The 13500-nt window shown below is 35.3% G+C and overlaps 1 protein-coding gene across 4 annotated transcripts; it reads right to left on the bottom strand.

The window, feature by feature from the left end:
• Positions 1 to 1036: 1036 nt before the first annotated feature.
• LOC132192818 (rho GTPase-activating protein 45-like) lies at positions 1037 to 13487 on the bottom strand. Of its 4 annotated transcripts, none has more exons than XM_059612982.1 (17): positions 13212 to 13487; positions 8569 to 8815; positions 8029 to 8172; positions 7889 to 7970; positions 7458 to 7797; positions 7243 to 7353; positions 6553 to 6765; positions 6294 to 6488; positions 5698 to 5863; positions 5125 to 5301; positions 4923 to 5062; positions 4426 to 4614; positions 4190 to 4374; positions 3414 to 3865; positions 2705 to 2871; positions 2067 to 2415; positions 1037 to 1576 (listed from the first exon to the last, which is right to left on the bottom strand). In XM_059612982.1, exons 2-17 carry the CDS (start codon positions 8813 to 8815, stop codon positions 1302 to 1304), a joined length of 3432 nt encoding a protein of 1143 aa, XP_059468965.1. In that variant the 5' UTR covers positions 13212 to 13487; the 3' UTR covers positions 1037 to 1301. The 4 variants fall into 4 exon arrangements, with proteins under 4 accessions (XP_059468965.1, XP_059468966.1, XP_059468963.1 ...); XM_059612983.1 differs by lacking the exon at positions 13212 to 13487 and adding an exon at positions 10843 to 11081; XM_059612980.1 differs by lacking the exon at positions 13212 to 13487 and adding an exon at positions 10847 to 11081.
• Between the last annotated feature and the right edge of the window lie 13 nt (positions 13488 to 13500).

Below are 13500 nucleotides of genomic sequence, written 5' to 3'. Positions count from 1 at the left end.
CCAACAAATAATTCACCACAACGAAAATTTACACTTTGCAACTTATTCTATGCAATTTACAAACCATCTGGTGAGGCCAGATAAGCGCAAGCGGCATTACACAGACATCACATTCAACACCTGTCAGTCCAGAGAAATTAACTTTTCACCTCGACAATTAATTTTTTTTATCAGTTACCAACTTCTTTTTTAATGCTTCAAGTTTTCTCTAGTTGGAGGCTTCTTGTCGTTGTCGTCGACAATGTTAATATTTTGTGGACTAAGGTTTCGTCGAGCAAATTTTCAGCGTTCTTGGGAATTTCGATTGGCGCACTGATGGCCACGGATTTATTGGACGCTCCGAAATCCCAACAAGAGGACCGGCGCCCCACCAGGTCATTGCTTGTGACCACGCTGATGTGGTGTTTGGTCGTAAAGATCAGGCTGCTGCTTGACGAGGATGTCTATACAGAGTGCGCTGATGAATCTAAAAACACTTTTAATAAGTTTCAATTTTAAAGTTTTTGCAAATTAAAAATTGAAGGAAATAGATTTGATTTTAAGAAAGTGGAGCACATAAAAAAACCCAGTTAATTAAGAAAATTTGTCGAATTTAAATTAAGTTTGAGTTATTTTCATCGAAATTGTCTATGATTAAAAAAATATGGTTGCTGTCTTTGCAATTAAAATTTTATTTTTATCACTATAATAGAAAGATTGACTACGACTCTTATAAATTTACATGTTAAATATAAATTTAAAATAAAATTTATTTTTGCCTTATTTGGTTATTTTTTTAGATTGAGATATCATTATTAATCAATTTAAATTTTATTATTATTATAAATATAAAATATTTAAATACAAAAATAATAAAGGCTTTAATAAAGATATTTAATAATAAATAATGATGATTGTATTTAAAATTAAATATGTTTAAAAATCTAGCAAATAGAACACACTAAAATTATTGGTAATGAAAATGAACAGGACATTTTTCAACTCTCGCATTTTTCGTCTGTATGAAAATATTATTGGGTTCTGCAAATTTTAAACAAAATTATTTCTTTTAATCCTACTTTTTGGTTTATTGAATAAATTCTTTTGATTTCTGTATTCTGTCGATAGTGAGCCAACAATTAATTCACAACAGCAAAAATTTACACTTTTTGCAACTTATTTTACACAATTCAAATTATCTGGTGAGGCCAGATAAGCGCAAGCAGCACTACACAGACACCACATTCATCATATATATGTCTGAGGAAATTGACATTTCCCCTCTGCAATTCGATTTTTTTCTTTTCAGTTTACAACTTTATTTAATGTTTTGAGTTGTCACTACTTGATGGCTTCTCGTTTTCGTCGACAAGGGTGATTTTGTGGACTATAGTTTCGCCAAGCACCTTTTCAGCCTTCTTGGGAATAACGATTGGTGGACTGATGGTCACGGATGCGGTGGACGCTCCAGAGTCCTTTCGAGAAGACCGGCGCCCCACCAGGTGGCTGGTGACCACGCTGATGTGGTGTTTGGTCGAGTGGATGAGGCTGCTGCTGGACGAGGAAGTCTTTACAGATCGCGCTCCGTCAGATGAATCTTGAAAAAAGAAAATGAAGAAAAAAAATTTATTTAAATGAAGTAAGAAGATATCAATTATCATGCATATAAAAAAATACTTCAACAAACAAAAACGGTTTAAAAAAATTTAAATCAAGTCATTTTCTATATTGTTCATGGTTTGAATCATATTAAATTAATGAGAAAAAGCGTTGGGCTAAAAAAATAATTGATGAAAACTAATTTTATAATTTTAACTCACTAATTAAGGTAACAAATTACTATTAGCTTAATGTAATATTTTTGTAAAAAAAAAATATAACAAGAAAAGTTAAAATATATTATTAATTTTATTAAAAAAATTACAAATAAGAAAATAATAAAAATTATAAAATAATATATTACACTATAATTTTAAATATATAAAAAATTATTAATTATTAATTTTTAAATAAGCTTTCTATATTTATTTTTTAATGAAACTTAAAACAAATTTTTAGTCATAAGCATTATTTCAATTTCCCCGTACCTTTGAACTTTCGTGGTAGCGCCGATTTTCCACCGTTGGCCGCGTCTTCTGTTTCGCTCTGGCTCTCCTCCATGGACGAGCCCGGTCCCGAAATCAGCAAGTGTTGCTGGTGGCGTTTGAGCATCTCGTCGCGAAAACTTGAACTCTCCACCGAGCTGCTGAGGTGCGAGTCGACGTCGTCAGAGTCGGCGATGCTTTCCTTGCGACCCTTAAATAGTTTCGTCTCTGCCTGTTTTGCGTCCGAAGAAGTCCCTGACCTGTGGTCAACAGCGCTTTTGCTCTTGTAAAGGCGCACGAGCTCACTGGAGGGAGGCTCTGGATTGGCGGTCGACTTCTTTTCAGACGTCACCTAAGAAGAATAAGATATATATAAACTTAAAAAACTCCTTTCCAAGATTTGGAAATAATTACATATTAAAAAATGTAGCTCTAAAATTATATAATATTGCTGGATATTTTAAAAATCTACAAAAACTATTTTCATCTTAAACAAATTTTATGTGTTTTACTCTTATACTGGTTTTTTTTTTTACCTTCTTATCCTTGGGCTTCAACGTAGAAAGTTTTGTTAAATTTTTCATAAAAAAAATTGTTTTAATCCAGCGAAACTGAAAAAACGTTTGTGCAGTTTAACTTACCCCCTCTAGTCCTTTGTAATCTCGTAAGGAGCACTTAATGATGTTAGCAGAGCCGGAATGATGAAGATTGCGTCTCAGGATAGGAGAGTAAGAGTCTAGGTTGGTGAAGTCGGGAAGCAACGAATCAGGTATATCGTCGTCCGAAGCGAAACCGAAGAGAATGTCGTCTGAAAAGTGGAAAGCAAAATTGAACTCCAAAATGATGGATTGATAAGTGGATCTGTTGATACATAGATTTTTATGGTACATCGATCAAGCTGAATTATACTCACATGTTGTTTGGTGCGAAAGAATTGCATTTGAACCCAAGAAAAGTGTTAATTTACAAGAAAAGTGCATTTGTACTTATAATTTGTATAGAAAAATGAGTTAAACAGTCGAATTATTAAATTAAATATTAAAGTTTATGCAATAATATATTTTTGTTTTAAAATTAATGCATTATTCAAGCTGATATTAAATAATTTATATTTTTAAGCCATATCGTTAGGTTTATTGTTCTGGTTTTCCAGAAACTTATTTTTTTTTAAATTTTTTTAATGAGGCTTGTCCAAGTTTCACTTATTCCATAAAACTTTCAATCAATGTTTTTAAATCAGCTCTTGTTTTATCTTAAATAATATAAACTGAAAATTTAATTATCTCATTTTTCTTTCTCTTTTTGCATTGTTTTTCCTTTGGACTGTGTGCGCTGCTCTTTTTCTCTCACCTTGGCTAGGGCCCGGCTCGTACTCTGGGCTGGAAAGGGCGTCCTGTTCGGGAATGTACCCTGGCAGGTCAACAACCTGCTGGCTCTCACCCTGTTTCTGCTGCAGCAGTTCTTGCAGGACGATGCAGTCTTTGGGGTGCTTTGAGACGCCGAAGAGGACGTCGGCGTGCACGACGAGCAGCTCGATGGCCCTCGTCTGATGCACCGTGTCCATCAGACAGCTGAGGGACGTGTGTCCGTTCGGCGTGCGCAGCAGGGTGGGGCCGAAAACGATGCCCAGGTTGGCCGAAGGCATCAGGTTGGCGTCCGAGTGGGCGGCCACGTGGCACAGGTGTTTCACAAGGAAGCGCAGACAGTTGAGGTTGTCGGCGGGCAGTTGCTGCACCAATGCACCAAGCTCGGACACACTGCCACTCATGGAACCCTCGCTCGTTGGCCACTCTTTGGCTAATCTGATATTTTAAAGAGATACGAAAATCGTTAAAATATTTATTCAATTTTCGTTTCAAGAAACTTAAAAGATTAAAAATTATAAATAAAATCAAGCGTATTAGTTTACGTATTTTACTTGACTAAATTTTGGGCAATTAATTAGTTATAAATCAGTATTTAATTCGAGTTTGCCAATTTTAACAGTTGAAAAATGGAAACTGAAGATAAAGATAAACGAAAAAAATTGTAAAAAAATAATAAGAACAATAAAGATAGTGGCAAAAATTATAACAGTTATTGCAAATTTTTTTTTATTATTATGTTTTTTTAATTGCTTTACTTACTTCACAAAGCTGGAATACAATTCAAATGTGAGTAGAGGATCTGGAAGTTGTCGCAAATACAATTTTAACACACTGGCGACCACGTGGCAATTGACTCCCGAGAGGTCCACCTTGTCCGCTCCGCTCTCGAACTCCTCGACCAGTTTCTCGACTTTTGATTTCACTCCAGAAACTCGGTATATTCCCTGTTTAAATAAATTAAAAATATTTCGACTTTCTTGAACGTTCAAACGTACCTTTATTGTAAGAGCTGACTTTTCGATTTCCTCAACGCATTTGGTAATGACTGGTGGAATGCTGCATCCGCTCTCTTGCAAGTGCTGGCTAAGGCTTGTGCCGAAAACGCCATAGTTTTCTGGCAGCTTAGGTGTACCGCAGAACACGTTCAGTTTGAGCAAACACCCTCTATGACAATTCAGGCCACACTGCAATAAATGTAAAGATTCAATTATATTATATTGTATACTTATTGTTTAAAAAATTGTTTAAAAGTTAATTTAATTTAAAACATTAATATCTCCTTAATTGTTATTTCAATTTTTTCCTTAGAAATCTATAATTCAGATTTTTTTTTAAATATTTGCGATTTCATTTTTATTTTAAATCATAATTTATTTTTAAGTTTTTTTAGTGTGTAATTTCAAGTTTTTATTAAAGTCGCAATTTCACGCTTATATTTAATTTAACGTATTCAAATACATTAAAATCTAGATATAATTAAAAATTGACCAACCTCAACACATTGAAGAGCATCTCCGTAAATTTTATTATCACATTCAGAGCACCTCAGATGACTGCTCCTGTCCAAGTTTAGAATTTTAAGCTTGTGCGAAAGGGAAGCTTTTGAAACGTCATCCGGCAAAATCACATGTTCTGGAAAAAAGCAATCGATTTAAATTTAATTTTAAATCATTAATTAATTGGCTGATATTCACCGTCTTCCTTTTGGTCGATTTCATCACCAGACGACCTGGTCGCCGGTGGCGAATTCAAAACGGGCGAGGACTCGCGACTTTTGCCACTGTGGCTGCTGTCAGAATCGCTTTCCGCCTGTTGGCCTCGTTTGAAGCTTCCCCACGCCTGCTTGACTTGGAACGGTCCTCGACCAGAACCTGGAGTGACAGAACATAATGCACAATTGTCAATAAAAAATTTTACTCTAACGAAAATGCTAGCAAATAAAAAAAAAAATATGTTATACTTCCAACATAAAAATTTCATCGTTAAAACTTTTAATCTTAAGTATTTTTTTTTTATCAATATTTTGATATTCCACTAATTAAAAAATTAAATTGAATTAAAAAATTCTCAAAAACTGAAATTCACAATTTGCCAATGAGAAGTCCATCCTCATTTAAATATTAATAATATTTAATAAATTTCTGTGGTTTTTCTGATCTTTTTTATGTGAATTAAATAACTTAATATCAAACTATATCAAATGCTTCTTTCGTTTGCCTAATAGAATATCATTAATTAATAAATCATTTCAAGAAATAAAGAATTACCTTGAATAAAGACATCTGGGTCGCCTGCAGCGTCCATGACTTGTGACATGCTTGCTGAACTTTGCAGTGCGTGCTTTTGACTAGCCAAAGCGCAGAATCGCTTCACAAATTCATGGTACTGCTGCCCAGGCTCGTAATGACTGCTGCTTTCATACAGCCTCTGAAACTAAAATGCCACAAAATAAGGATAAGTTAAATTACTCAATTATTAAATAATTGATCAGTAATTAAATAATAATATTTGAGCATTAACTATTTTTACATAAGAGCCCTGCGTATTGTAGAAAATAATAGCCAAATTTATCTACATTCAAGCTAAATCTGAATAATTTTTGTTCATCTTGTGTTTTTACTACAGATTTTAGAAAATCGGGCCATAAGTTCATTTATTTTAATTAAATAAGCTTAAAGAGATAAAATTCAATCTGTACCGTTTATTTTGAGAATTTTTTTTATTTTTTCTCTTTTGGAATAAATTTTTATTTAAATTGAAAATTAAATTCCGAAACTTTTGGAGGCAGACGCCTTGAAAATGCACAGCTACGCAACCTGCTATTCTCCGCCGTTAAGCGGCGCAGCCTACTTATGCGATCTACCTGTATCGGTGTAAGGGAACTTTGGTTGTGCTGCAGCTGAAAGTAGTTCATCGTGGTGGCTTTGATGGTCTGGTCGTACTGAAGCAGCAGGGCTTGCAGGCTGTGCAGAACTTCGGCCTTGACCTTCTGCAGGTGGCGGGCCTGCGTCTCCACGTCGAGACACGCTTTCTTGTACGTGCTCTCCGCCTCGAACGCCTACGCTCAACAGGAAGGTACCATTTTTTTCATAATTCAATCAAATTTGCTTTTTCCGGCTCACTTTCTGGATGGCGTCATCGTCGACCTTTCGCCGGCGCTCGGGCTTGGTGTCGAGGTCGACGACAGCCTTGGCCGCCTGCTGGCGTTGCGCGAAAATCGCGTACGCCTTCCGTTTTACGCCCTCGGCCTCTTGCATGCGTCGCATCTCTCGTTGCCACTGCTCTTTTAATTGCTTCCGCCTCCTCTCGTGCTCCAACCGCCGCGCTCTCATCGGCTAAAATTCGATCCAAGAAAGAAAAATAATCAACGGAAGTCAGGCCAAAGTGATTTATGGAGTAAATTATGTCCATTAAGAGGGACTTATTTGCATTAAATTGCTTCTTCCAGCATCTACATAGCTTTTTTCCAATAGTTTGGCAAATTGTGAAATTGAGTAAATTTTAAATGTAAATAATTGTAAGAATAATTAACAAAACCTTTTTAAAAATCAACAAAATTGTTAGAAAATGGAAAAATATTTAATAATATTGATCTTTATGTAATTTGTTTCCAGTTTCCTGTTGAAATTACAAATTAGTGTATTTTGGCATATTTTATCTGTTTTTCCAAAAATGAATTGATTTTAAAATAAACATTCCATTTTTTACTTAAATTATTTATTATTGAAATCTATTTTTTATTTTTACTGTGTTTTAATTTAGTTTTCTCGCCAATTTAAATTTAAATAATTGATTAAAATACAAAAATTAACCTCCAGAAACTTTGATCCCAAGATGAGAGCTCCTGTGTCCAGGTACGCGTTGCAGTTGTCCGTGTCGTTGTCCAAGGCGTGGCAGAAAATGCCTTGGAGCGGAAAGTGGCTCTAAAAATTGAGAAGCGAGTGTTATTTTCAGCATTGAACGCGAGTCATTAATTTAAAAAGAAGCTGTGCTCGCCGACGTTTTCATGACGCACACTTATACTGACCTCTTCGCAAATGAATGGCTTGACGGTCATGGCGAGTTTGGACAGATTTTTGGCGTATTCGAGATCTAGAAGTGCCCGTTTCTCCACGTACATGACCACGTCCTTGAGGTATTTGGAGCAGAGTTTGGCCCGTCGCAGCAACGCCTCCACCGAGTGCTCGATTTTGAGCAACTCGGACTCCTGTTCTCCTGGCAAACTCGGCTCGTCCATTCCGGCCGACCGTCCTCGGACCGACGCGGCTTTGCATGTCAGGGTTTCGTAAGACTTGGTCTTGCTCGTCACAGCGTTGGTGAACGGCAGGTTGACAACATCCAAGTCACCCATCAGATATTCGGAAACCCTGAAATTTTTTTTAATAAAATTGATGAAAAAAATCAAATAACCAGTAAATTAAAACGTAAAAATTTAAATTTAATAACAAATTTTGTTACCTGCTGCTGAACGCAAGAGCCAGTTTGTCAATGGAGTCAAAAAATTCCTTTGTGCTCGCCTTGTCATCCTCATAATCGTGCCCTAATTTTTAATTAAATATACATTTATAACAGCGTAATTAAACATTTTTACACCGCACCTTTAACTTGCTGTATGAGAGCTCCGGCTGCCATTAGAAGTTCAGTGTTCTGCAAGGTGTGGTGTTTCTCAAGTACCACTCTCAAAATTCGCAGCACCTCACCTAATCTGTCGTGCGCCATTGTTCTCACATTGTCTTGCAAATCTGGTGACAGAAGTTTAAATTTTGTAGTAGAATTGATCGAGGGTTGATGGCTAAATATGAAGTTAGAGATGGTTTTCTCCAAATAGAATTGGGTTTTTGTTTGCTATAAAAAATATCCTCTAGATGATATTTCTTTATTCCCCTTTAAAAAATTAACTGAAAAACCCCCATCAAGGATATGCCGACTAGTCTCCGATCAAATCTTTAGTTTGTTTGCGTGAACTTTTTCGGCAGTCGTGATTAGATTTTCAAATGTTTTGATTAAATTTAATTTAATAATTTGCAAACAAAAATGCATTCAGCCTTCGCTCATAGATTCTAATTAATTAGAAAATAGATCCCTTTTTTGCCGGAGATCAATTTCAGATCAACATTGAATCTGAAGTGGTGTTTTACCTCTCTCTGAGTGTTGGAATATCCTCCGGAGATGACCGAGCGCCTCCTTGAACGCCCTTACGTCGTGCGTTAGAGCGGAGATTTCTTCTTGCTCGACGCTGTGGCTCTCGGAACTTCCCTCGGAACTGATGCTTGCGACCGACATTGAGCGCACGGACGACATGCCATGTGACACGCTGATGCTCGACACACCCGAAGAGGATGAGAGCCGCTGCAGACCCACCGCCCGACCAGGGCCTTCCATCATCTAGAAATACCGAAACTTTTATTATTCTTTTCAAAACATTTCCCTCATTTTTGGTTTATCGATCTTTACTACGGATATAATTAAACCTATTTCTATTTTATCTAAAAAATATTAATTAATTTAGCTATACTTGTAGAAGACATTTTAACGGAATTATTATTTGTGCATGTTTTTCTTCAGAATTTCGATATTTTTTCAAATTTAAACGGGTTTTAGAAAAAAAAAATATCAAATTCAAAATAAGTTTCTATAAATTTTTGTTCCATGATCTTATAGAGAAAAAATAATAAATTAGTTTTCTATAAAAATTATTTCCTAATGAGAGAAAAACAATTAAGAATTTCTGAGATAATTTAATAATTTAATTTCTATAGCTTTAATTAAATTTGGCCATTTCCTTTCGTGTTCTTTTCTTTTTTTAAACATAAATTCGGCTCATGTCCGAGTTTATAGTGCGTGTTCTGGTCTCGCTGGTCTAACTTTATACTCGCCATAAATTAACCTAACGAGGTACACACCCCACTTAAGGCAGTGCTGATATTGTGACAGTGCACCTTAAACAAGACGTGCTTTGCGTTTGTCTGCTTCGATCGTATGTACATGGTGCGCACCGCAAACAAAGCCAAGCAGCGCAACACTCGCAGTTATGCAGGCCCAGCTTCCGGTCGCGGCCTGACGACATTGATTCGAGCTGCTGGGACTGCACGCAAGACTTTTGAATTCGCTGATGAGCAATGCGTCCGACATTGATCACCATGTCAAATTCCGATCGTGCTAGCTGACGTTAAAATAATTGCGACACCGCGCGAATCGAGTTTGGCATTCCAAGGACTTAGCGAGGCACGCTTAAATTAACAAATTAAATGACGATTTTTACATAATAAAGAACTCGCACGATTTTTTTAATTGTTTTAAAATTAATCCATCAAGATTCTCAACAAAACCAATTTTCATTTCAAGATTTATACTAATTAAAATTGTTTAAAAAAATAAATTAAACAAATAAGTTTGCTGTATTCTTTGTGTTTTTCTTTGGGATGAAATAAAATAGAAGAAGAATATTTTCAGTAAAAATTTCAATACCACAGCCTCTAATTACAGGTAAATGACTTCAATTTGAGAGAAGAGGGCGCCAATTTTTGGGAAATTAGTTTGATCTTTTGCGCGCGGCTGGCTCGGATCTCTGAGAGTTATTTTTAGAGGGGCGCTTGCTTGCTTGTGGAAGAGTTTGTTGCTTGGTCGGACGCTGGCTGCGAAGAGCACCACGCTCCTCGCTCGATCCTCATGGGCACATTTTATTAGAAAATTTAGAGCCGCACGCAAAGCTCTCTTCTCTCTCTGAATTCTCGCACCATTCATCAGCCCTCGGGGGCGCTCTCGCTCTCGCAATGATTTTTCTCGACTGCTCTTTTAAAGGAGAAAAACACAAACTAGGAAAACATGCTTTCATAAAGCTCAAAACAGATGATCCAACGAACAAAAAATTAATCATTTTATTTTTAACTATGTTCAAAACAAGTTAAAATTTCCAATCTTTTGTAAAGGGGGGTGATTTTAGAATAAAATAATCAATTTTCCTCAATTATAATAAGTTCCTGAATAAATAAATTTGATTCTAACTAAAAATTTCTTGTTTTAGAGGTATTATTTAAAAAATCTTGAAATATTGATCATTTGTAATATTTTTGTTATATAATTTTATTTCAAGTTCTATTGAATAACATTTTTCCCTGTGATGTTTTTAAATTTAATCAGAAAAATTATGTGTGTCTTTTGTAAGTAGCATAAAGGTTTATAGATTCTTCTGTAAAAATGAGACAGTAATCAAAATTTTCTTTTTATAATTTTCAATCTTTCATTCGCCTGGAATAATTTCTCTGGCTGAAATGACGCAAGAACAAAGCACGGCTACACAAATTCGCGGAGACTATTCTCCTATACCTAACGAGTCCCTTTTATCTCTGTCACTCGGCGGGCAAGGGAAGATTAAAAGTCGGAATGAATATATTGAGCAAAATGAAAATTACCTACAGCGCAAACATGCATAATCCGGCGTCATCTCAGCTACCGTCGGATACATACGGTTGGAAATTTTGACCCAGTTCCTTTGCAAATGGTCTGTCGCTGCTCCTTTGGCTCTCATCCCAAAGGCATTGTGTGGCGTGTCGAAAGCAAAGCCCAAGATTATGTATTGTGCTTTTGGAGAAAGACAAAAATCGAGCCGTGGGACACAAGAAAGCAGATCAGATGCTCCTCAGGAGTTAATCAGAGACTGCGCTGGCCGCGCCTATGTACAATTCATATAAGCAACTTTCTGCTGACAGAGATAAAGAAAAAACTCCGACGAGAGAGCTTATCAGTTATCAACTCACGAAAGCTCATCGCCGCACTTTGCGTGCAGGTGAAAAAAACGACGAGATCGAAAAATAATGTAAACGCCGGAAGAACTTAATGGATGTGAGATTGATAAGTCACTGAATTAAGAAACTTGTTGCTTTAAGTTAACTGAATTTAGTATTAAAACTTCTGTCAAAAAAAGTTATTTGATATTTTTTATTTTGTAAAATTCAATAATTTTTATTGAATTTCCATTGAATTTCAAATTAGAAATTATAATTTAAATTGGATCGATTCAAAACACCTAATGTTTCTTTTTCGCTCCATATGGGAATATTATTTTTTAGTAATATTTTCTGTTGAAATCGGCTGAATTGGGTAAAAATCTGATTAGGTTCTGTTCTTCATGAGGTCTATGTCATTAAATCAAAATTGTAAATTAAACTAATATCAGTGAACGATTCAGTAAATATTTTTCTTGTTTTGGATACCCAAACTCTTCTCTATTAAATACAAAATTTTGTAGTTTTTTTAGTTTTATATAGTATAATAGCCTTACATTTTTTTTTAACAATCGAGATATGCAATAATAATGAAATCAAATGAAATAAATCAGTTTTATTTCCGATTTTTTTTTTTTTTTTGTATTTGCTTTGTATCAGCTGTGTACATGTAAAATTGTTGTATAATACTGTCTGTTCGCACACAGATTAGTGCAGATTAGTTTATTTCTAGGGCAACTCTGAGCCGAAAAAGTATAAAAAGATTATAATGTCTACTGGGTGACCTGGGTGTACCTCTCATATCATATCATATTTTACAACCAAAATGTTTTGATAATAAACAAATAATTATGTCCAGTATCAAACTGGATAAATTAATTTCGTTTTATTAGTTTAATGTGGTATTATTACTGATGTATGGCATATCAAAGTTTTTACGTTGAAAGCGTTCTCCTTTGGCAAAGTTCGTCAGAATTGTAAACAAATACAAGCAGATGTAGAAAAGCAAAATATTTACACTATTTTTTTTCCTTTCAACATTTCTCGACTTTATTAACGAGATCGATACTTTTTCTCTTTATTAAAAGTTAGATCATTCACCAGGAGCAGCGAATTCTCATCATAAATCACGAACAGTCTTTCTGGGTCAATTAAATTATAAATCATACACGCGGCGTGCGAAAAAGTTAACATCCATTCTTCTTACTTTCTTCTGCTATTAATTAAAGCTCAAAATGTTCTACACTGTTGTATATCATTTGTGGTACAATTCCGTAGTTTTCTCCATTAAAAATTTAACAAAAATTCCATCACGTGTATGCATATAGAGAAGCCAAATTAGATTCGTTTGCTTTCACTGGACGGCCCAAAAATTTTGGCGACCAACGAAAAAAAATCGCATTTGGGCATGCGAGCGCTCGCCCACGCGCTAATAAAAAAAAAATGATGTTTCCCTCCTACACATTCATAAATGAAATATGCAGGCAAAACTTACAGTGCATACTTTCTATCGGTATGGGTACACGCGAGGGTTATTTTGGTTTGTTTATATGTGTCTCGGCTGCAAAAGACCTCACTCAGGCGCACGTCTCTTAACAAAAACTAAAGATAATTTCTCTTTGGAGTCTCACTGGGCTGAAATTCACGAACGTTAAGTGCGCAACTATACATACACTGAGTAAAAAATTAGTAAAAAAATTAACGTTTAAATTTAAAATAATGATATAAGGAATCAAGCGAGTTTGTAAAAATATTAAAATTAAAAAGAGCTATCATTTAAATATATATATATTTATATTATATATATGTTTTTTTTTTAAATACGACCAAATTTAATATATTGTTCTAATAAAAATTGAAATTAAAAAAATTAATTGGTAATCAAGTTTTGTAAAAATTCAACAAAAAATACTTCTGTCCTTTAACTTTGTAAAAAGAATTGTTGTTTAAATTTAATTATCTTTTATATTTAAAATAACCAATTTTTAAAATTAAAAGAAATGTTACAACTTAAAATAATTTAATTATCAATTAATTTTTTTTTTATCAAAACTTACTTCAGTTTTGGGATATTCAACTTTCCAGCGAGCCCAGCATCATTTTCCGTGCTGCGGTGTTATTATTCCGAGTCGGGTCGCAGGTCATGCCGAGGACGAGTGTTGTTCTCGGGGGACACAGGCGAAGTACCATTAGCGTGCGTGCCCGACCCTCGTCTCTCGCACGCCGCGGTTGGAGCCCAACTAAAAAAGTGAAGCGCGCAGTGGATGAGGACACTCGACTCCCTCTCTGCTTTTGGCACGCGCTTCCTTTTTCTTTGCCGCCTTGCTGCGCCTGAATTGGCTGCCT

The sequence above is a fragment of the Neocloeon triangulifer genome, unplaced genomic scaffold (assembly GCF_031216515.1).
Source record: "Neocloeon triangulifer isolate White Clay Creek 2 clone unplaced genomic scaffold, ASM3121651v1 ptg000003l, whole genome shotgun sequence".
In the NCBI taxonomy this organism is placed as follows: Eukaryota; Metazoa; Arthropoda; class Insecta; order Ephemeroptera; family Baetidae; genus Neocloeon; species Neocloeon triangulifer.
The sequence above is the reverse complement of the archived record's forward strand: the minus strand, read 5'-3'. Positions and strand labels throughout refer to the sequence as shown.

Bases quoted from the DNA above. Each gene is read 5' to 3' on its own strand.
- LOC132192818 (XM_059612980.1), bottom strand. The intron at 4,615-4,922 runs GTTGGTCAATTT...CATTTATTGCAG, and splicing joins ATGCTCTTCAATGTGTTGAG to TGTGGCCTGAATTGTCATAG. The intron at 1,577-2,066 runs GTACGGGGAAAT...TCTTTTTTCAAG, and splicing joins GCTACCACGAAAGTTCAAAG to ATTCATCTGACGGAGCGCGA.